General features: G+C 35.8%; 1 protein-coding gene across 3 annotated transcripts; it reads left to right on the top strand.

Annotated features, from left to right (window-relative positions):
• The first annotated feature begins 14,335 nt into the window (after positions 1–14,335).
• Positions 14,336–19,495, top strand: LOC106450803 (cadmium/zinc-transporting ATPase HMA2). Of its 3 annotated transcripts, none has more exons than XM_048745335.1 (8): positions 14,377–14,525; positions 14,970–15,193; positions 15,498–15,755; positions 16,505–16,602; positions 16,704–17,097; positions 17,178–17,505; positions 17,890–18,092; positions 18,174–19,495. In XM_048745335.1, the coding sequence occupies exons 2-8, from the start codon at positions 15,001–15,003 to the stop codon at positions 19,358–19,360; spliced, it is 2,661 nt and encodes an 886-aa protein (XP_048601292.1). In that variant the 5' UTR covers positions 14,377–14,525; positions 14,970–15,000; the 3' UTR covers positions 19,361–19,495. The 3 variants fall into 3 exon arrangements, with proteins under 3 accessions (XP_048601291.1, XP_048601292.1, XP_048601293.1); XM_048745336.1 differs by lacking the exon at positions 14,377–14,525 and adding an exon at positions 14,626–14,846; XM_048745334.1 differs by having other exon boundaries at positions 14,336–15,193.
• Positions 19,496–19,722: the final 227 nt, after the last annotated feature.

Consider the following 19,722-nt stretch of genomic DNA (forward strand, 5'->3'; position numbering starts at 1 on the left):
CATTTCCATAAAGTTTATTAATTGCAACCTAAGCCCTTAGCCGCCTGTGAGGCTATATGTACTAGGGTTTTGTATCATTTTAGAGGCAGAATGGCCTAAAGACCTAGTTTGGGGAGAAGAAGCATTTTGGCTACCATGAGAAGAGCTTAGGAATGGAGAGATAGATCTGAGACTGCATAACAGAGAAGATCTTGAACTCCTTTATTTCTATTACTTTTATTTTCTGTGTTCAATATTTCATTTGAGTTCTATTCAAACCATCATGACTTTGTCTCTCATGAATATGTCTGAGTAAACCCGATTGTTAGATTTAGGTTTCTCATAAAGGTTGAAAGTATGTGTTGCTAATAAGACTGTTAAAAATGTGTTTTGATTGTTCTTTCATGCTTGTTAAGCTTAATGCTAAAATTATGATTGATCACCCTCATTTTAGGTCTTAGGATTAATTGAGATAACCAACTGTTACCGTCAATACCTGAAATAGCCGGCATGATCTAACTGACTAGATAACAATGAGAGTTGGTCTAGAAAGTTAGAGAACAGCTTCAAACCCTCTCGCAAGGCTTGCTAGAAGAACCGTCGATCGACGCGACTATCGTTGTGTCGATCGATTGTTTGAAAGGTGTATCGAACGATGTGCATCACGTCACATCGATCGACTCTTTCTCGAGGTCAAAAGACGACAGTTGAGATCCGAGATCTAGTAAAGAAAACCTATCTGGTTTTACCATTGTTTGAGTTCAAAACTTGTCAAACCCTTTAGTTTAAACTAAGTTGCATGCTTTCATACCTGAGAATTTGCCTAAGTCTAGCTGTTTTCCCATCCTTAAAACAACTTCAACTTAAACAGCCAAACAATTTCCTTGTTCGACTCATCATTTACTGCTTTTAAACAAACAAACCTCTGAGTCTATCTTTATTTCTAATCCCTTAGATCTGTTGAGTAATCCTAGAGTCCTTGTGGATTCGATCCCTAAGTACTGCATCTGAACCTCTTATTTGAGAGAGTAATTCACTTCTTAGGGTAATTTGAGTGATATCAATTGCGATGGAGAGTTGCTGCACACAGCTGATGTGGATGAAGCAAATGTCTGCTGACTATCGCATGGATACTGGATCATTTCTGGTCTACTGTGACAACAAGAGTGCAATCGATATATCAAAGAATATGGTGCAACACTCAAGGACCAAGCACATCGACATTCGACATCACTTCATCAGGGAACTAGTCGATGAACAACATGTAGTGATTGAACAAGTTGTCACAGAATTACAACTAGCTAATCTTTTCACTAAACCTTTAGATCTTAATCATTTTGTTAATCTTTGAAACTCCATCGGGGTTTGTGAGATGTAATAAGTTTGTGTAAGTGTACAGGGGATGACAGAAGAGTTGATGCAGAGGCACCAAAAGTTCAGATTTTATCTTATATCAGAAGCAAGTAGTGGAAAAGAGCTGCCAAATATGCCGTCATGATCTGAAAAAGTACAGGTTTCGCATTGAGAGAGCAATCAAGAAACAAGGGGAAGAAGATGTCATGTGTCTCCCAGCATCAAAAAGGGAGCACAAGAAAACTCTTAAGAAAAGAAAAGAGAAAAGAAAAGAGAAAGACAAGAAAAAGAAAAGAGGTAACAACCCCCGCTCTCTCATGACGAACAAAGGTTGAAAACTGAGTCAGGACATGATAAATGCATATTTGTGCGAAAGCTAGACATGAAATAAGCCTGATGATCAGATGATGATCTAGTAGAGCAGAAGGGTGCATCTGTAGCAGAAGCTATGTCAGCCTCTGGATCACTTGACGAACAGTTGTCAAACGAGAAAAGGTAAAACAAAATCTTGTGTACTTAAAAATTGAAAATTAATATGTGCGACACGTGTTCTCTCATTGCTTGCATGTTTTATGTACTAAATGTTCTTTTGTCTAAGTGGTTGTGTCAGCAAAAGTCATTGAGTAAATGTTACCAGTCTATGTCATCAAGTGTCACAGTGGAATAGTGAAGATTTGGTCTAATCAAGTCATAAGTGGGCAATACGTATCGACATCAAAGGAAAAGGAAAAGAGAGATCGTGTGAGCCTAAATGGAAGATTTCGAATTTTTGAAATTTGAAAAACTTCCATTTTGGAGAGAGTGGGAGATATGGCGAATACCTAGGAGATCATGGGGTAATGAACCAAAAAAGAAATGATTACCCCTTGATAAACCCTAGACGCCAACTTGTTTCTCTCATAACTCTCTTTGCTCTCAAAACTCAAAGCTCAAAAGGAAAGAACTCTCTCTCTCTCAAGAAATCATGTCGATGAACAAGAACACCTCCGCCGCCGGAAAATCCTCAAACCCACCACCGCTGAGTCTTGTTGATTATTCCGATGATGAAGAACAGACGACTCCCCAGGGAAGTCAAACATCCCAGTCCAGATCTGATGTGTTTGGGACTGCAACTGAGCACCTCAACACAGAATCAGACGCTGACTCAGATCCAACAGAGCCTCACATCAAGGATGAACAGATGACAGAGAAACAAGACCATGCAGAGCCAATCATCGAACCAACGCAGGTTGAGACTCCCGCTGAGAACGAATCCGAAAAAGGAGATGAGTTAGAGAAGACTGAGTCAGATGACGTTGAAGAAATTGATGTTGAGGATGTGGAGTTGTTTATCAACATCAAAAAGCAGGCCAAAAGCAAGAAACGGAAGGCTCCATCATCGATTCAAAGAAACAATCCTGTGAGAAAGACTGCAAGAAAGGCTACCTCATCTTTCGCGGAGACTCAGACAGCTGCACCACCAACTATGGCAGAAGGAGCTTCAACAAGGGTAACAAGGAAATCAGTGAACGCAGATCATGTAGCTGAACAGAGGTATGAGAGTTTCTCCTCTAGAAAAATCATACCAGAAAGATCTGTTGATTTGAACGCTGAAGACACCTGGGGATTTATTGATATCATCAAGAAAGGTCACTTAGAGAGAACTGTCTCAGGTCTGGTTGGGTACATTCCAGAAATTGTGAAGGATTTCTATGCTGCACTACCTGGAGAAATTACCAGAGCATCAAAGGAGAGGGTAGAAGTGACTGTTCGAGGCCGTAGGTTTGAATTCTCTCCAACCAAGATCAATGAGTATCTGAATATCATGCCCCTATCGGAAGAAGAAGTGAAAGCTGATGAGGCGGCTGATGCACTCACGATTGATGATTTGGCAGAATTCCTGACAGAAGGCACATTGAATCTCAGGAATCTTACAACGTGATATCTGTCTCCGTGCAAGGCTGCACTTGTGATCCTCTCAGCATACAACTTGGTGCCATCCTCTCACAAGAATGCTGTATCATCTGATCGTTCTCGACTCATCTACAAGATGTTTCACGGAATAAGAGTTGATGTTGGAGAGATGTTCTATGCTCAGATCCTGAATCTAGCAGTGCTTCAGAAAGAGGGAAGAAAGAAAGATACGCGCTGGCTGATTCTTCCTCGCACAATCTGTGGGGTCCTTCAAACTCAATTCGAGTTGGAGAGAAAGCCAAGGGAGAAACTTTCTCCTGTAATCCCATACAAGAAGGACGCTCGTCTGGGTGAGATTTATCTCAAGAACCAAGAGGAAGAACGAGAAGCTGCAAAGAAGGCTCAGAGGCAGGCTAAGAAGAAAGGAAAACCTGCATCAACATCAACGGCAACACCTTCTTCTGGACCAACCCCAAGCACTCCTCGATCTGAGAGGACTGCTCCTTCTGGGTATGTGCCACCAAGACAGTCTCCGCGGGCTGCTGGGAAGTTTCTGATCATTCACCTGGGATCCATTGCATCCCCAGGACAATCGATAAATGCTGAAGAGGCAAAGCTGGCTCTGGATACGACCTCCAAAGCAATTCAACAGCTTGCAAACGCGATGCAGACTCTGACTAGCGTTGTGGGACAGATTGCAAGCATGATGTTTCCAAGTAAGACTTATGTCTGATTATTTATTTACTCTGATCTTTATGAATTTTAACTATGTATGCTCTCAAGCAGGGGGAGAAGAAGAGACAAACGATCCGCAGCAGCAGGATGATCAGGGGAACTAGATTATGGGGGAGAAAAATTTTAGTTTTCTCGGTTTATTATTTTGGGGGAGTGAGAGATAAAACAATGTTGCTGGTTTTTTGTGTTTTGGTTTTATGTTTATCTCTAACTCTTGAACTCGCATGTTTTGAACCTTAATTTCGATTTCAATGCACGTATTATTCAGGATATATATGTTCGAATGTGTGTGGTTGTTTGAGCGGATCTGTGCAGGAACTTGAGAGACATCCAAAGCTAAAAGGGGGAGATTGTAGATGCAAAGATCAGATGGACGTTCTGATACAGACGCAAATACAACAGCGATTGGAGCAGAGTCTGCAATAGAGAAGTGTACATGCGGATGAACAAGTCAAGATGAAGATTGCGACTTGAAGAATGGATTGCGGATCAATTCTAAGTTGATACGAAGATATTTTGGGGAGCAAGCTTGGAGATATTCACCTTGGAGAAGAGAGATCTCACGATGGAAGTTTTCTAAAAGACTTTGTAGAGGTTTTAGGGAACTTGCCATATTTGGATAGATAGGAAATATTGGGTAGATAGGCGTGGATAGCCGACTTGGTTGTATTGTATATATATTCACACTCGACCTGTGGATTAGGGTTGACGAGAGAATTGTATTCTTAGCATAAGAGTGGAGTTCGCTAAGCTTGTAAGTGAGCGAATAACACTAAGGGCTAAGGGATAGAGGTTCTAGAGATCTTGTATTCGATCTTAGGACGTGTGAGGCTAGGGGAACAAGTCAAGAAGGATCTTGATCTTGTTCGAGTTCTGTTTAAAGAGATACTTGTAAGTTCACTTTAAATGAATACTAGTAATAACACATATCTTTGTAGAGATATTCTCTGGTGTACTATGTGCTTTACTCTGTGAGGTAGTTTTTGCATTTACATTAATAACATGTTTATCTCGTCTATTTTAACTGTTTGTCGAACCAAAACATTTATGGTAGATGCGATCTGCTTATGTATTTCATAGTCTTGGGGTTAGAGAGATTATAGTGTAAGTCAGCTACATCATATCCATAAATAACTCATCTAATTCTAAGTATTGATATTAATAAATACAATTTATAAAGTAATCTCTCTTAGGAGTCATGGCCTAAAAGGAGGAATCACTTTTTACATCAACAAAAAAGATTATGTGGCCATGTTGGGCCAAGTCTTCGGTTTGACTCTGGTCTGGTACAATGGTCCCATTTCTTTTTGTATGTGGTGGTTTTAACTAACACTTGTTCTATGATACAAATTCATTGATGTGAGAATTAGAGATTTAGTGAGAGTTTAGGTTAAGACCATGAAGAAATGATTTTCCTTTTAATCTTAACAATGATAACTACATGAGACTAAAAATAGGTTTATCTTTCTAGGGCAACTAAAAAGGGCTTATTGGTTAGATAGCCAGATTTCAAAGAGAAATAAAGAAAGTAACAATGATTTTGACGTTATTGATTGTCAAGCTTTTTCTTAATTCCACCCGGTTATGCCCCTTACCATAACAGGTTGCCGGTTCGTTGTTATAACGTGAACCACGTGGAGGGTTTGTCTGCCACAGTAACAATCAAATGTAATAGGGATCGTTGTGGAGCAGTCTTAAGCACATATGAGGGAGGATATAAATCAAGAGTAGTGACGAACATATGTGAGGGAGATAGAAACTCTGTTAACATAACAGCGATCTGAAGATGATAGCCAGATTTCCTATTCCGATTGTATTTTTTTACATACCACATCACGTATGTGGAATGATTTATTGTAAGTTCATTTACAATGGAGTGATGGTGTTCTAAGTTTTAGAACCGTGATAAGGTGCATGGTGAAAGTAAAATACGAAATGGTTTACATAAAGTCAAACCGAGTTCAGTAAAACCGTCCAATTTAGACGACGAGACTTTCCGTTTGACATGAGTCAGATGGAATGTAATATATACTATGAACGTAAATAGATACATGGGAAGAATTTTCTTTCCATTCCACATAAACTACATAAGCTAGAATAGTTGTATGCACATGAACCAAAATAACCACTTACGTAGACGCTGATGTGTGCGGTTGTGCATAGATGATGACGTATTCCCTGCAGTAAATGGCCACTAATGGAATACAGCTATTCCATATAAATGATTAGGAGGAAGACACGTAAATAGGTGGAGTTATTAGAGATGTTTTACTGTGCATAGTTAAACAAGTGGTGTACCATCTTATGTTTCGTAAAACTGCAAAGAACACAAGGTTAAAATCAGAAGGTTACCATCTTATGTTCCCTTCATAAGACTGCAAAGAAGTTTAATTTTCATTTAACAACTACTACTACACATAATAGAGGATACAATTTTATATAGCGTAGAACTATTCCATATGGTAACAATCCATATTATTTATACAGTTGGACGCAAATCAAACACAACGTACTGGTGGTTGGGTTATAGAACACAAGATAGAAACGGAGAATAAGAAGAACAAGGTACAAACTATCAGGACGGAACAAAACATGTCCAAATATGTAGTCATTTTGTATTGGTTTGTTCGATGAAATAGATGCGAAGACATGAGGCAGTATGGAAAATATAGGTTTGGGCATGTGTAATAGACGTACACGTGGAAGTCGGGCAGAGACAACCAAAAACTTTGAATGAAACAACATGTTATAAAGCATCCATTTTATATGGGGGTAGTTTCCATTCGATACGACTAACGTAGAATAGAACCCTATTTGTAATTTACTAATATAATCACGAACAAAGCCGGTGAAGTGTGCGGTTGGGGGAGGCAATGATGTATTTAGTGCAATAAATTTGCAATTGTGGGTTACAGCTCTTCCGTATTTAAGAGTAGGAGAAAGCCACATACAAAAGGTAGATTTACCGAAGATATTTTTACTGTGGAGAGGTAAATGAGTGGTGGAAATTAGTACCGGTAATCTTAAATGGTGTATTCAAAGAAAACCATAAATGGTGTATTCCATATAATAATCACTGTAAATCTATGTGAAGAAACTCAGAAGCAACAAAGTACTCAGAAGCAACAAAGTGAAGGAATTTAAAGATTCACCGCTTTGAAGAAAGGAGGAGGTAATTTCGTGTGCGAATATTCTAATAAACCGGATTTTATAGGAAATTTACTCTTTTGTGATAGAATAATACTATTCTGAATCTGTAATGGAATACATTTTAAAATATAAATGGATTTCCACTTACTTCTAACTGCAGATGAATAGCGAAGACTTCTATACTATATATAATGTACTATTTAAAATGATATTATGTGCATACTAGAGCCAAGATTGAGCAATATGAAATACAAAGCTAATAGGAATGGTAATAGAACACTTAACAGTAAACACTAAACCCAAGTTAAGGAAATATAAATCCAATCCATAGGCAACCCAAATCTCCAAGCAATTAAATCCACCTGCCATAATACTGGAGACATATATTTACATTCCTCATGAGCCACATGAAATACAAAGCTAATGGGGATGGTAAAAGAACACTTGATAGTAAACACTAAACCCAAGTTAGAGAAATATAAACCCCAATACATAGGCAACCCAAATCTTTATGAAATTAAATCCACCTGCCATAATACTGGAGACATGTATTTACATTCCTCATGAGCAACATGAAATACAAAACTAATAGAGTTGGTAATAGAACACTTGACATTAAACATTAAACCCAAGTTAGGGAAATATAAATCCCAATCCGCAACCCAAATCCTCAGGAAACTAAATCCACCTGCTATAATACTAGAGACATGTATTTACATTCCTCATTAGCCACATGAAATACAAAGCTAATAGAAATAGTAATAGAACACTTGACAGTAAACACTAAACCCAAGTTAGGTAAATATAAACCCCAAAACATAGACAAACCAAACCTTCAGGAAATTAAATCCACCTCTTATAATACTGGAGGTATGTATTTACATGCCTTATGGGTAACATGAAATACGAAGCTAATGGGGATGGTAATAGAACACTTCTCACTAAACACTAAACCCAAATTGGGAAAATATAAAACGCAATACATAGGCAACCCAAATCTACAACAAATAAAATCCACCTGCCATAATACATGAGTCATCTATTTACATTCCTCAAGAGACATGGAATATGCAATGGGTTAAGACATAGTATAATACATAGTATAGTATATAAATAGTATGATATATAAATAGCAACACCTACACATCAGATATGAACCCTTCACCTCACGGTGAGCGTCCCGTATTTCTTCACAATTGAGGCCCGTTACAGAAGCAAAGCTTGTATAGCATAACAAATTGGTTCCCCCACGAAGAGCCACCAGAGTTCGAAGTCCTTCTCAAGAACCAACTGTCGTGCAAGAAAATAATGAAGAAGCATAACAGAGAAGGTATAGGACCCCATCTGCAAGACTTGTCCAAACTGTGACGCATTCAACATCGCCAGGTCCTCATCCTCTAATGCATTCTTTATCACTTCAGTCCAACGAAGATTGAATTAGTTGTTAATTCTTTTCTTGCCATTGGGTTCAAAGCATGTCTCTAACAATCTACTTGGAAGGCCTAACTCGTCCATACCAAACCTGTAGAATGAAGTAAGAGAGGCAAAAAGTCAGGACGGTGGGAATTATAATATTGAATATAGAAATGAAGTAGCACTCAAAACAGAATAAGTATAGTTAACAAATGGAAATGCATAAGATATAAAACTATGATTCCATATAAGATAGAATAATGTGAAACTAAAACTTTCTTATATTCCATGTGACAGATACTATTCCACAAAATCAACATTATTCCACAATAAATGTGCTATATACATATAAACATAATAAGTGTGCTATATACATACGTGGAATCAGCTCGTGCAGATACTATTCTACAAAATAATCACTATTTTTACACTATGTACTATCCATAGCTGATACAAAATCTCAATTTAAGCATAAGAAAGAAGAAGAGCATCAGAGGGAAACACAACCGACTATAAATTGTAGAAGCCAATTTACCTACCAGATTTGACATTCACCATAGAGAAGATTGTATATTTATCAGTGACAGAGACAAACAAGTGTAATGCCAGAAAAACAATGATATTCTGTGTAATTCAAAAGGCTGACAGACTAAACAAAACAAGCAAACACACAAAGCATAAATCAAAATGACAATACAATAAATATGTTACAAACAAGGAAAGGCCAGACAAGCAAAGCAGAATAGCAAGTGATACTATCTTAAGTGAAATAGTTCAATTCGATACGAATACTGTTTCATTTCAAATGGACTCGAGTTTATAAATATCATACTATGTCTACTTAGTGAGCATTTGTAAGCTGTGATATTCTACACATCTTCCCCTAAATTACTACACTACTTATTTTGCAGCACTGGCACAAAAATAATTCAAATTAAAGGAACCCTCCCACAACCCGGAAAAACCCAAACCCTCAATCAAATTGGAAAAGGCCGATGAGAGGGATTAATTATGTAACGGTATCGATGGTATGCAACAGGAACGATGATACTATTCTAAATGGAATAGATGAATTAGATAAGTATACTATTACATCCCAAATGGAATGGAGGTTTTAAATTAGATAAGTATACTATGAGACGAGCCCAAATAAAAGAAAATAAACACAGAGGAAGCAAAGATGAAGAGAATTTACGGAAACAAGGGAGAATTTACAAAAAATTCAGAGATCTGAGAAGAATCGAGTTGGTGAAGTTGGATAGGAAGGGTGTGTTACTAACCGCAGCTGAAACTCTAACGCGGAACCTTAACGCCGAACACGATTGAAAGGAAGCACGAAGAAGATGGAAAAGCTGTCGATTGAAGGTAGAGGGGAGGATTTGGAGCAAATCGGTACCGGAAACCACTCAACCTCGAAAAAGTTATCAACAAAAGTGAAAATGGAATTGTGAATAGAGGTAAGACACGAGATACCTTTTATGCAGTTAATAATTTAATTTTTAATTAATTTTGGTAGCAGGTTGGCCGGTTGAGTTTAAAGGGTATTACAGTATTAATATGTATATATAACTCCGTGTACAGAAACGTTAGGAAAAATAGCTATTGTGTGTATTATAGTTTTTTTCATGTCTATAAACCCCAATTTCCCAACTAAAAACAAACTTGGCTTACAAAATAAGCTAAAATATAAGTAAATATCGGAGTTACTGTTCACCGAGTTACTATTTACTTTAACAATATATTTCTATCAAAATCCTCTAGAAGGCATTTAGAGCATGATTATTGGAGGGTTCTTAGGGTGAGGTTTTTAGTGGAATATAAGAAACCGTATCTTAACTTTTAACTAAAAAAACTAAGAACCGGTTCTTAAATCTCTTATTTAAGAGCCGGTTCTTAGCTTTTTTAGTTAAAAGTTAAGAGACAATTTCTTATATTTTGCTTAGAACTTTACCCTAAGAACCTCCCGTTAATCATGCTCTTAAACTCTTTCGAATTCTATTGAACTCTCTTCTTTTGTTATTTATCACTTCATGTCAACAATTGTTGCTGCTTATTCTAGAACGTGTGTACGAGTTTAGGGATGCGAGTATTGCGGCTACATGCATCTGTAATTGTTACGTTGGTTTGGTCTTGCTATAAAGAAACTCAATCTCTTATCCATGGATGAACTTGAATAAATACCATCAAGATTTCATGAACAGAATGTCTGAGTAAGGTGACTATAAAGCTCTGCTGGGAAACGTTATACACGTTCACTGTGATAAGAGTTGAATTTAATGAACCAGTACACTCAAGTTTGGTGAGGTAACATATGTTAAACCTAAGACATTAAAGGACATAACATAAAGCCAATTGCATGTGCAACACTTCACTGATGCACGCTAAACTTCAAGCGAATACTCACAATCGAATTGCAGTAAATATAGTTTTCGCTATATTTAGTACTATAATTTACAAGGGTGTAAATGTTAATAAATTATACTTTTGTAGTTTCATACAACTTCAAATCTTAATTTTAGATTTAGTATATGGATGAAAAAAACTAATCTTAAACTATTTCCATGAGGATACATTAACCAATATTTGTTGTTTACGAACTTTTTTTCCTAATAACTTCACATTTAATATACGTAATACATGCACGTGGTATTCTCTTATAGAGGATTCTATCTAATCTTACCCAAAAGTAATCATTTTTTTTTGCCAAAATGTGAATTTCATATTAATATGAGAAGAGTTTGTAATTGCTTACAAAAATTTTTAGATAAAAGCTTGAGTCAGCCTTGGACAAAAAAATAAAACAAAGCTGAGTCAACATAAGCATTTAAAGAACCGGCATGTTATTCAAACCGTAGCCATTGCTGCATAAGTGGGATAAAGGGCTTTAGTTTCCTTTTTCTCAGGATTGTATCCCTTATGAAGCGATCAAGGATTTTGAACATAGCTGCTGGACTTCGAGTTTTACCATCATGTAGACGTCTATTCCTCTCAGTCCAGATGCTTGATATTGTTGCTTGAGAGACGAGTTTCTTGAGCGTTCGGCTTGTGACAGCATCTTGCATAGATAACCAATCAGAGAGAGCAATCCCAAAAGTAATCATGGAAACGAGGAATCACACATGGATTTCCATTCTGTAACATTGTACTTTGGATTCTCCACTATAATTCGTAGTACACCTTTGCTCTCGTGTCTCTGCCGGACCAGATTAAAACTACAGTATCTTCCCCAAACAAACTCTATTTTTACATTTTATCTTTTTTTAATATATAAAAAGGCTTGAGAAAAATAATTCTAGGCATATCGTAAAACGTACGCCTACATTCGTAACGTATCGAGAACACGTTCTATTCTATCCATTTTATCCAGTTCAAACGTTTCTTTACCACCCACGTATATTCCAATCATTTAAAAATTATATATGAGACTTTCATTCCCATATTTTTCATGTATGAGCTTATCCTCTCCTAATCTCAAGTGTTTTATTAAAGTCAAATTACATATTTTAGAAATGTTTATATAGAAAATCTTTTAAACATATAGTATTTGACTTTGTAGTCTCTAAAAATGATGTAATTGAATTTTTGGTATAAATAAATTACAGTCCAGTCCGGAACGTGGTAAGAGAAGATGGTTGGGACGACACGTTTTAAGTTCGATCTATTTGCCGCGTGAAACTAAGTCACATTGTTCTGGACAAATACTTACGACACATTTACATATCTGGAAAAAAGATATATCCGTAGACTACACTTTTTTTGGAAATTAGTCTCGGCACATAAATCCGAGATACTTCCAGATTAATCAAAAAAATAAATAAATAAATAAGTAAATTACCGTTCATGTGGTCAAAAGGTTGCACAATATATTACTACCGCCAACCAATTATTTAAATATGAATTATTGTTAGTTTTGGGAGAAATATACGATATCCTTAAATGTTTTACCAAAATGAATTTCTCAAAAAAAAAAAAAATTTACCAAAATGAACGATAAATCAAAGGTACAGATCTCCACCAATATTTTTATTCCAAAGAATAAAATCGAATGTCACTTTTCTATTATACACAAAAAGATAAATAATAAAATTAAAAAATTAATTGGAACATTTGAGATTTGAGAGAATAGGAATCAGAAGAAGCAGCCTAACACTGACATTACTAAGGAATTTACATTATTAAGGTAATATATCTGACGATTCTTCACTCACACAAAAAAAAAAAATTTGGAAGCATATCCCCTGTATATTAATCGAAGAACATTTGAAAAGATGTAACCTCAATTTTGTAATAATTAAAAAAATTTCTTGCTTATGTGTCAATCAATTAGGTACTTAATTAATTCTACGTGTCAGCCTCACATTAAAATTGAAATACATGTTAGTCCAATTCGATTTTTATATCTCACTAGAAACATTTAATACCAGCTATATGATATCATATGATATTAACTAAAACAATGTGACTATTTATTATATATTATTTCCTTAAATAAAACCTTCGGAATTACCTAATGTGATTATGATATATATAGTAATTAATGATTTTAAATAATGAAGATTTGCTAATAATATGTATGCTTTTTTATCATTTTTGTTTATTTCTTTACTATTAAAATAAATTACATAATTACATTAATCATATATTAAAATTTTATATTTTTTGTATATGTTGTATTTTGAATTTTTCAAAAGGAGTATAAATTACTAAAACTATTAAAAGCCTCACATAAAATTTTATGATCAATGTTTAAATTTTTCTATAATAAGATACAATGATAATAAAATCATATAAATAAATAATTTTATTTTAATAGGTGTTTATGTTAATACAGTATAACCTCTTTAAATTAATACTCTATAAATTAATATACACTAAAAATTTCTATAAAATAATATAATTTTATAGTCCCAAATTGAGTTTTTGGTTCAATTAGTATATCGATAAATTAATATCTCTATAAATTAATAAAAAATTATAGTTTTGGTGTAGTCCCAACATTATTAATTTATAGAGGTTTCACTATATATATATATATATATATATATATATACTTCATATCGTTTAAATCTAATTATATATCATATATGATAGATAAGATTGATTGTTTTGATTTATTTATTCTAAAATGATTGCGAATAAACAAGAGCGGTCATTTGACTTATATGTGCAAGCCAATTTATTACATAATAATAACTGATTTCTTAGTTATTTAATATATAATTATTATTTTATTATTTTATATTATGCAGAAAAATATAAAATAAGTATTTATTCTGCACAAGGCACAGATCTTAACCTAAGTATGTATATTTTTAATAATTTTGAATCTTAAACATTTTCTAAATCTCAGGCCAAAATAAAAGAAAGAAATGAGAATAAACTCAAAAATCAATATTTATATCGAGCAATAACCAAAATGACACAAAAAGGAGAAAAATATCGAAGATAAATAGGATTGGCACGTGAACGTAAACTTTTCATAACCATAATTAACTTTTAAATTGCTAAATCATGATATAAAACTGAGCTGACATAGTTTTATTGTAACCAAATAGTAGGCATGAGATTCTTCGACCTAAACGTTAGGTTTTTATGCGATAAATAATTTTTTGATCTAAAATATTTTAAAAATGAGATCAGTTCATTAGTAAACAAATTATGTAATTAACAAAAAAATGTTTAAGGGCCAAATATATTAATTCGATCAATAACATAAGTTTTTTTTTCATATGATATTTCTTAAATAATTTTCATATAAATTTATCATGCGCATAGCGCAAGTCTTATCCTAATTATTATGATAAATAAGTTACCTAAAACCACCAATGATCTTTAAATCCCACTTTTAACACATTTGCCTATATAAAGCAACCGCCACTTACATCTTCTTTCACCCTCAAATCATCATCTCTACATCAAAGTACACAAACCGAATTAAACCAAACTAAACCGGTCTGATCATTGTTATCTGTCCCTCTCTGCTAGCTCTGTCTCCATCTCCGGTATTCTACTTTTCCTGTCTGCTTCACAAACATTTCATGACGAATTTCGAAACGCTCTTCTCCCTTCTCTCTCGCATTGTTTTTGTGACTCTTTCTTTTTCTAATTTTTTTAGTGATTAATCACTATATGATATTACAAATAATATTTTGATACCTTTGCAATGATCTATCAGCTTTAATCTTTTGTCTTTTTTTGAAATGATAAAGAGTTTCGGTAAGGGAAAACTCAAAACTCATTCCCCAAAATTTTGTTTCCTTTGTTTCCGCCAAGTGTAGAGTGAACATAAAGACAATGTTATCACCCATCTTCTCTCGAAACACGTTACGTGCATTCCCCAAAACGTTCTTGCTTCTCTGTTATATCACCAGCCACGAAATCGTATTCAACAAATAAACAAAACCCACAAGTAATATATTCTCATAATCTTTCGTTTTCTTTCACAGTTTTTCGCAGAATCAATAAAACCAGAAAAAAATGGCGACCAAGAACGAGAAGAAGATGACCAAGAGTTACTTTGATGTTCTCGGAATCTGCTGTACATCTGAGGTTCCTCTGATTGAGAATATTCTCAATTCTCTCGACGGTGTCAAGGAGTATTCTGTCATCGTGCCGTCAAGAACCGTCATCGTCGTCCATGATAGCCTCATCATCTCCCAGTTCAACATTGGTAAAGCTCTGACAAAAAAAAAATATTCTCATATTTTAATTTGTATACTAGATACTTTTTCTCTGTATCATACTTTAATAAATGTCCCACTCAAAAAAATGATCGATTTGGCGTTGCAAACGTCATATTTGTGAGCTTATTGCGTAACGCATCATTCACATGACTAACGTTTATTATATCTTTTTCCTTTTGTATAATTACTGAAAACATTATCTTTCCATTAAATCAGAAAGACAATGCAATACTTTTTTTTAACACATATTAATGTATTTAATTTATTAAATAATTATGTGCATGGTTGCAGTTAAGGCACTTAACCAAGCTAGGTTAGAAGCAAATGTGAGGGTAACAGGAGAAACCAACTTTAAAAATAAATGGCCAAGTCCATTTGCGGTGGTTTCCGGCTTACTTCTCCTCCTTTCATTCTTCAAATACGTTTACTCTCCGTTCCGTTGGCTTGCCGTTGCAGCCGCCGTCGCCGGAATATATCCAATACTAGCTAAATCTGTAGCATCCATTGCAAGGGCTAGAATCGACATCAACATTCTTGTTGTAATAACCGGTAATGTTTTAGCTTCTTTTTTTTTTAAGCTTTTCTTTGCTTCTTTTCTGCTTAGTTATTTACCCTAAATTAAGAAGTGCTATGATTTATGAGGAGTGAGTCTCCAATTTTCTTATATGCGAATCACAATTCTTACAACATTAACTAAGGTGAATATTTTTTAAAAAAATGGTTATAGTAGATGGTGAATATTTTCTTGTGATTTCAAAGTAGCATTAAAAAGGCCAAATGCAGAGGAAAAGAAACACAAAAACTACCGAACAAAACTGCTATATGTTGATCATTATATTCTAAACTGACCCATCATAATGTTATATAGACACATACTTATATCTACCATCTACTATAACCTCTGTTGATCAAAAAGGTTATAGTAGATGGTAGATATAAGTATGGGTCTATATAACATTGTGATGGGTCAATTTAGAATATAATGGTCAACATATAGAAGTTCTGTTCGGTAGTTTTTGTGTTTCTTTTCCTCTGCATTTGGCATTTTTAATGGTACTTTGAAATCACAAGAAAAGAAGAAAAGAAAAAGAAAAAATGAAAGCTGCTTTCTTGCAACTTTTGTTTTTCGCTAAAACCATTTTTAAAATATAGTTTCTTCTATTTCTAAAAAGGCATAATGGACGTTAGATTAGCAATAATTGCTCATTCTGAAGCTAAAATGTTTAAAAGTCAAATAATTACTCAAAATATGAATTTAAGGCTTTAAAGCTAATAATACTCTTCTTTGTATCAAACAGTGGGAGCAACACTCGGTATGAGAGATTACACAGAAGCTGCAGCAGTTGTCTTCTTATTCACAATAGCTGAATGGCTCCAGTCTAGGGCTAGCTATAGGGTGTTTGCTTCCACCATTTTCCTTTTCTTGTCATGCAAGTTTCCAAAAATACTGTGATTGATTGATTCAAGCATTGGTTTTACTGTAAATAAAATTTCCAGGCAAGCGCGGTGATGCAGTCACTGATGAGTCTAGCTCCACAGAAGGCAGTGATAGCAGAGACTGGAGAAGAAGTTGAAGTTGATGAGCTCAAAATCAACACTGTCATAGCTGTCAAAGCTGGTGAAACCATACCTATTGATGGAGTTGTTGTGGATGGAAACTGTGAGGTTGATGAGAAAACCTTGACTGGTGAAGCATTCCCTGTGCCTAAACTGAGAGATTCAACTGTTTGGGCTGGAACCATCAATCTAAATGGTTACATAACTGTGAAAACCACTGCTCTAGCTGAGGATTGTGTGGTTGCTAAGATGGCAAAGCTAGTGGAAGAATCTCAGAACAGCAAAACAGAAACTCAGAGATTTATAGATGAATGTTCTAAGTACTATACTCCAGGTTAGTAAGCAAATCAGAAACTGATTTCAAGTTCTTGATGTTCTTGATTGAGACCTCATATTCTCTTGCCTTGCATGCAGCGATCATCCTCATATCGCTCTGTTTTGTGGTTATCCCATTCGCATTAAAGGTTCACAACATGAAACATTGGCTGCACTTGGCCCTAGTTGTGCTAGTAAGTGCTTGTCCTTGTGGCCTTATTCTCTCAACACCAGTAGCCAGTTTCTGTGCCCTCACTAAAGCAGCAACATCAGGACTTCTGATCAAAGAAGCTGATTATCTTGAGACCTTAGCCAAGATCAAAACCGTTGCTTTTGACAAAACTGGGACCATCACTAGAGGCGAGTTCATAGTCATGGATTTCAAGTCACTCTCCAGAGATATAAGCCTGCACAGGTTGCTTTACTGGTGAGAAACATCTAATTCTCATCTTTCAACCACTTTTCTTAACACTTTGTTTTATTAAAACTTATTTAGAACATATTACATCGTTGGCAAGTAAGACATAACGAAAATGAAACACTAATGGTCTTTTCCACACCTGGAGACCACCGAGGACAAACATTATTATGACACGTTAGCGATACCAAACTGATCTTGTTTCAAAATAAATTAGAGTAGATGTTCCCAGTCCAACAATATCAGACGGACTTTTAATACTTTTATCGGACACATGACAATAATTCTCATAGTCTAGATAGATCTTCTTCTTCAGTTGCCTAGATATTTTAACCACTTTAGTGAGATACTTTGTGAATTTTCCTGAGAGTTTTGGAATGTGACTTCTGTTAGGGTATCAAGCGTGGAGAGCAAGTCAAGCCATCCAATGGCTGCTGCACTTCTGGACTATGCAAAATCTGTCTCTGTTGAACCTAAGCCTGAATCTGTTGAAGACTACCAAAACTTTCCAGGAGAAGGCATTTTTGGGAAGATTGATGGCAAAGAAGTCTATATTGGGAACAAAAGAATTGCTTCCAGAGCTGGGTGTTCATCAGGTAATGCGATGTTTTAGATCATTGAGGTTTTGGGTTCTTGTTTACTCTCTAAAGGTTTTTGGTTTTGGTGTATGTGCACAGTTCCAGATATAGATGTTGATACTAAAGGAGGAAAGACGGTTGGATACGTCTATCTTGGAGAGACACTAGCCGGAGTTTTCAACCTCTCGGATGCTTGTAGATCAGGTGTAGCTCAAGCGATGAAAGAACTCAAATCTATGGGAATCAAAACTGCAATGTTAACCGGAGATAACCAAGCTTCAGCAATGCATGCTCAAGAACAGCTAGGTAACGTTATGGACGTTGTTCATGCGGAGCTTCTCCCTGAAGGCAAGTCCCAAATCATCAAAGAGTTTAAGAGAGAAGGTCCAACGGCTATGGTGGGAGACGGTTTGAATGACGCACCAGCTTTGGCAACAGCTGACATTGGCATCTCGATGGGTGTTTCCGGCTCTGCGCTTGCTACAGAGACCGGTCACATAATCTTGATGTCTAATGACATCAGGAGGATACCGCAAGCGATAAGGCTTGCGCGTAGGGGTAAAAGAAAAGTGGTGGAGAATGTGGTTTTGTCTATTACTATGAAAGGAGCGATTCTTGCTTTGGCTTTTGCTGGTCATCCTTTGATTTGGGCGGCTGTGCTTGCGGACGTGGGGACTTGTTTGCTTGTGATCCTTAATAGCATGTTGTTGCTTCGAGATGAGCACGTTCCTGGAGGGAAATGTCATAGGGCGGAGAAAGGTGAAGGTGATGTTGTTGGAGACATGGAAGCAGGTTTGTTACCGAAGCATTGCAAGTCAGGCTGTTGTGGAAAGGAGAAGCAAGAGGTAGTGATGAAACCGGCTAAAACTAGTTCGGGACATGGGCACTCTGGTTGTTGTGACAAGAAACATAAAGATGATGTGATGATTGTGAGAAAGAGCTGTGAATCAAGGTGTTGTGGTGACAAGATTCAGCAGCAACCAAACCAAGACGAGGTGAAACAGAGCTGTCACAACAAGGCTGGTGAGTTGAAGGAGATAAGGCTGGACCTTGGTGATAGTGATTGCAAGTCGGGTTCACCATTGGTCAAAGGTTGTTGCTCAAGGCCTGATGCTGATCCCGTGGTAGCTAGCTTGAAAGTGAAGAGTGATGGGAGCTGCAGTGAAAGTTCAAGGAAAGGTAATAACGAAGAGGCATATTGCGAGGTGAAAACGAATGAGTCTAACTGTAGCAGCAGAGAGAGGAGCCACAATCATAGTCACAGTCACAGTCATCACCACGAGTGAAAGAGATTGCGATTGAACAGCTCTCTAGCTTCTCGCTCGCATTTGAAAGCCTTTCATATTGTAATCATCAACAAGGATGACGTATTATTGATAGAGTAACCAATTAAAGAAAATGTGAATGAATCCTTTTCAATCTTCTTCTGTTATCATATAGTTAAAACATATCTTTCGTCATGATTGTAAAATCTATATTCACCGCAAAAGGATAAGAAGAACATTACAAATTTAGAACAGATACTTAACATGTAAAACTTATATCCTTCCGTTTTAGTTGCATTAAGAAGATTTCAAAGACTCAGACTTAAGGCTAATTACAATATTTACAAAATTGGCGTTTATAAAACATAATTTACAAATAACAC

This window comes from Brassica napus, chromosome C1, assembly GCF_020379485.1.
Source record: "Brassica napus cultivar Da-Ae chromosome C1, Da-Ae, whole genome shotgun sequence".
NCBI classification, from domain to species: domain Eukaryota; kingdom Viridiplantae; phylum Streptophyta; class Magnoliopsida; order Brassicales; family Brassicaceae; genus Brassica; species Brassica napus.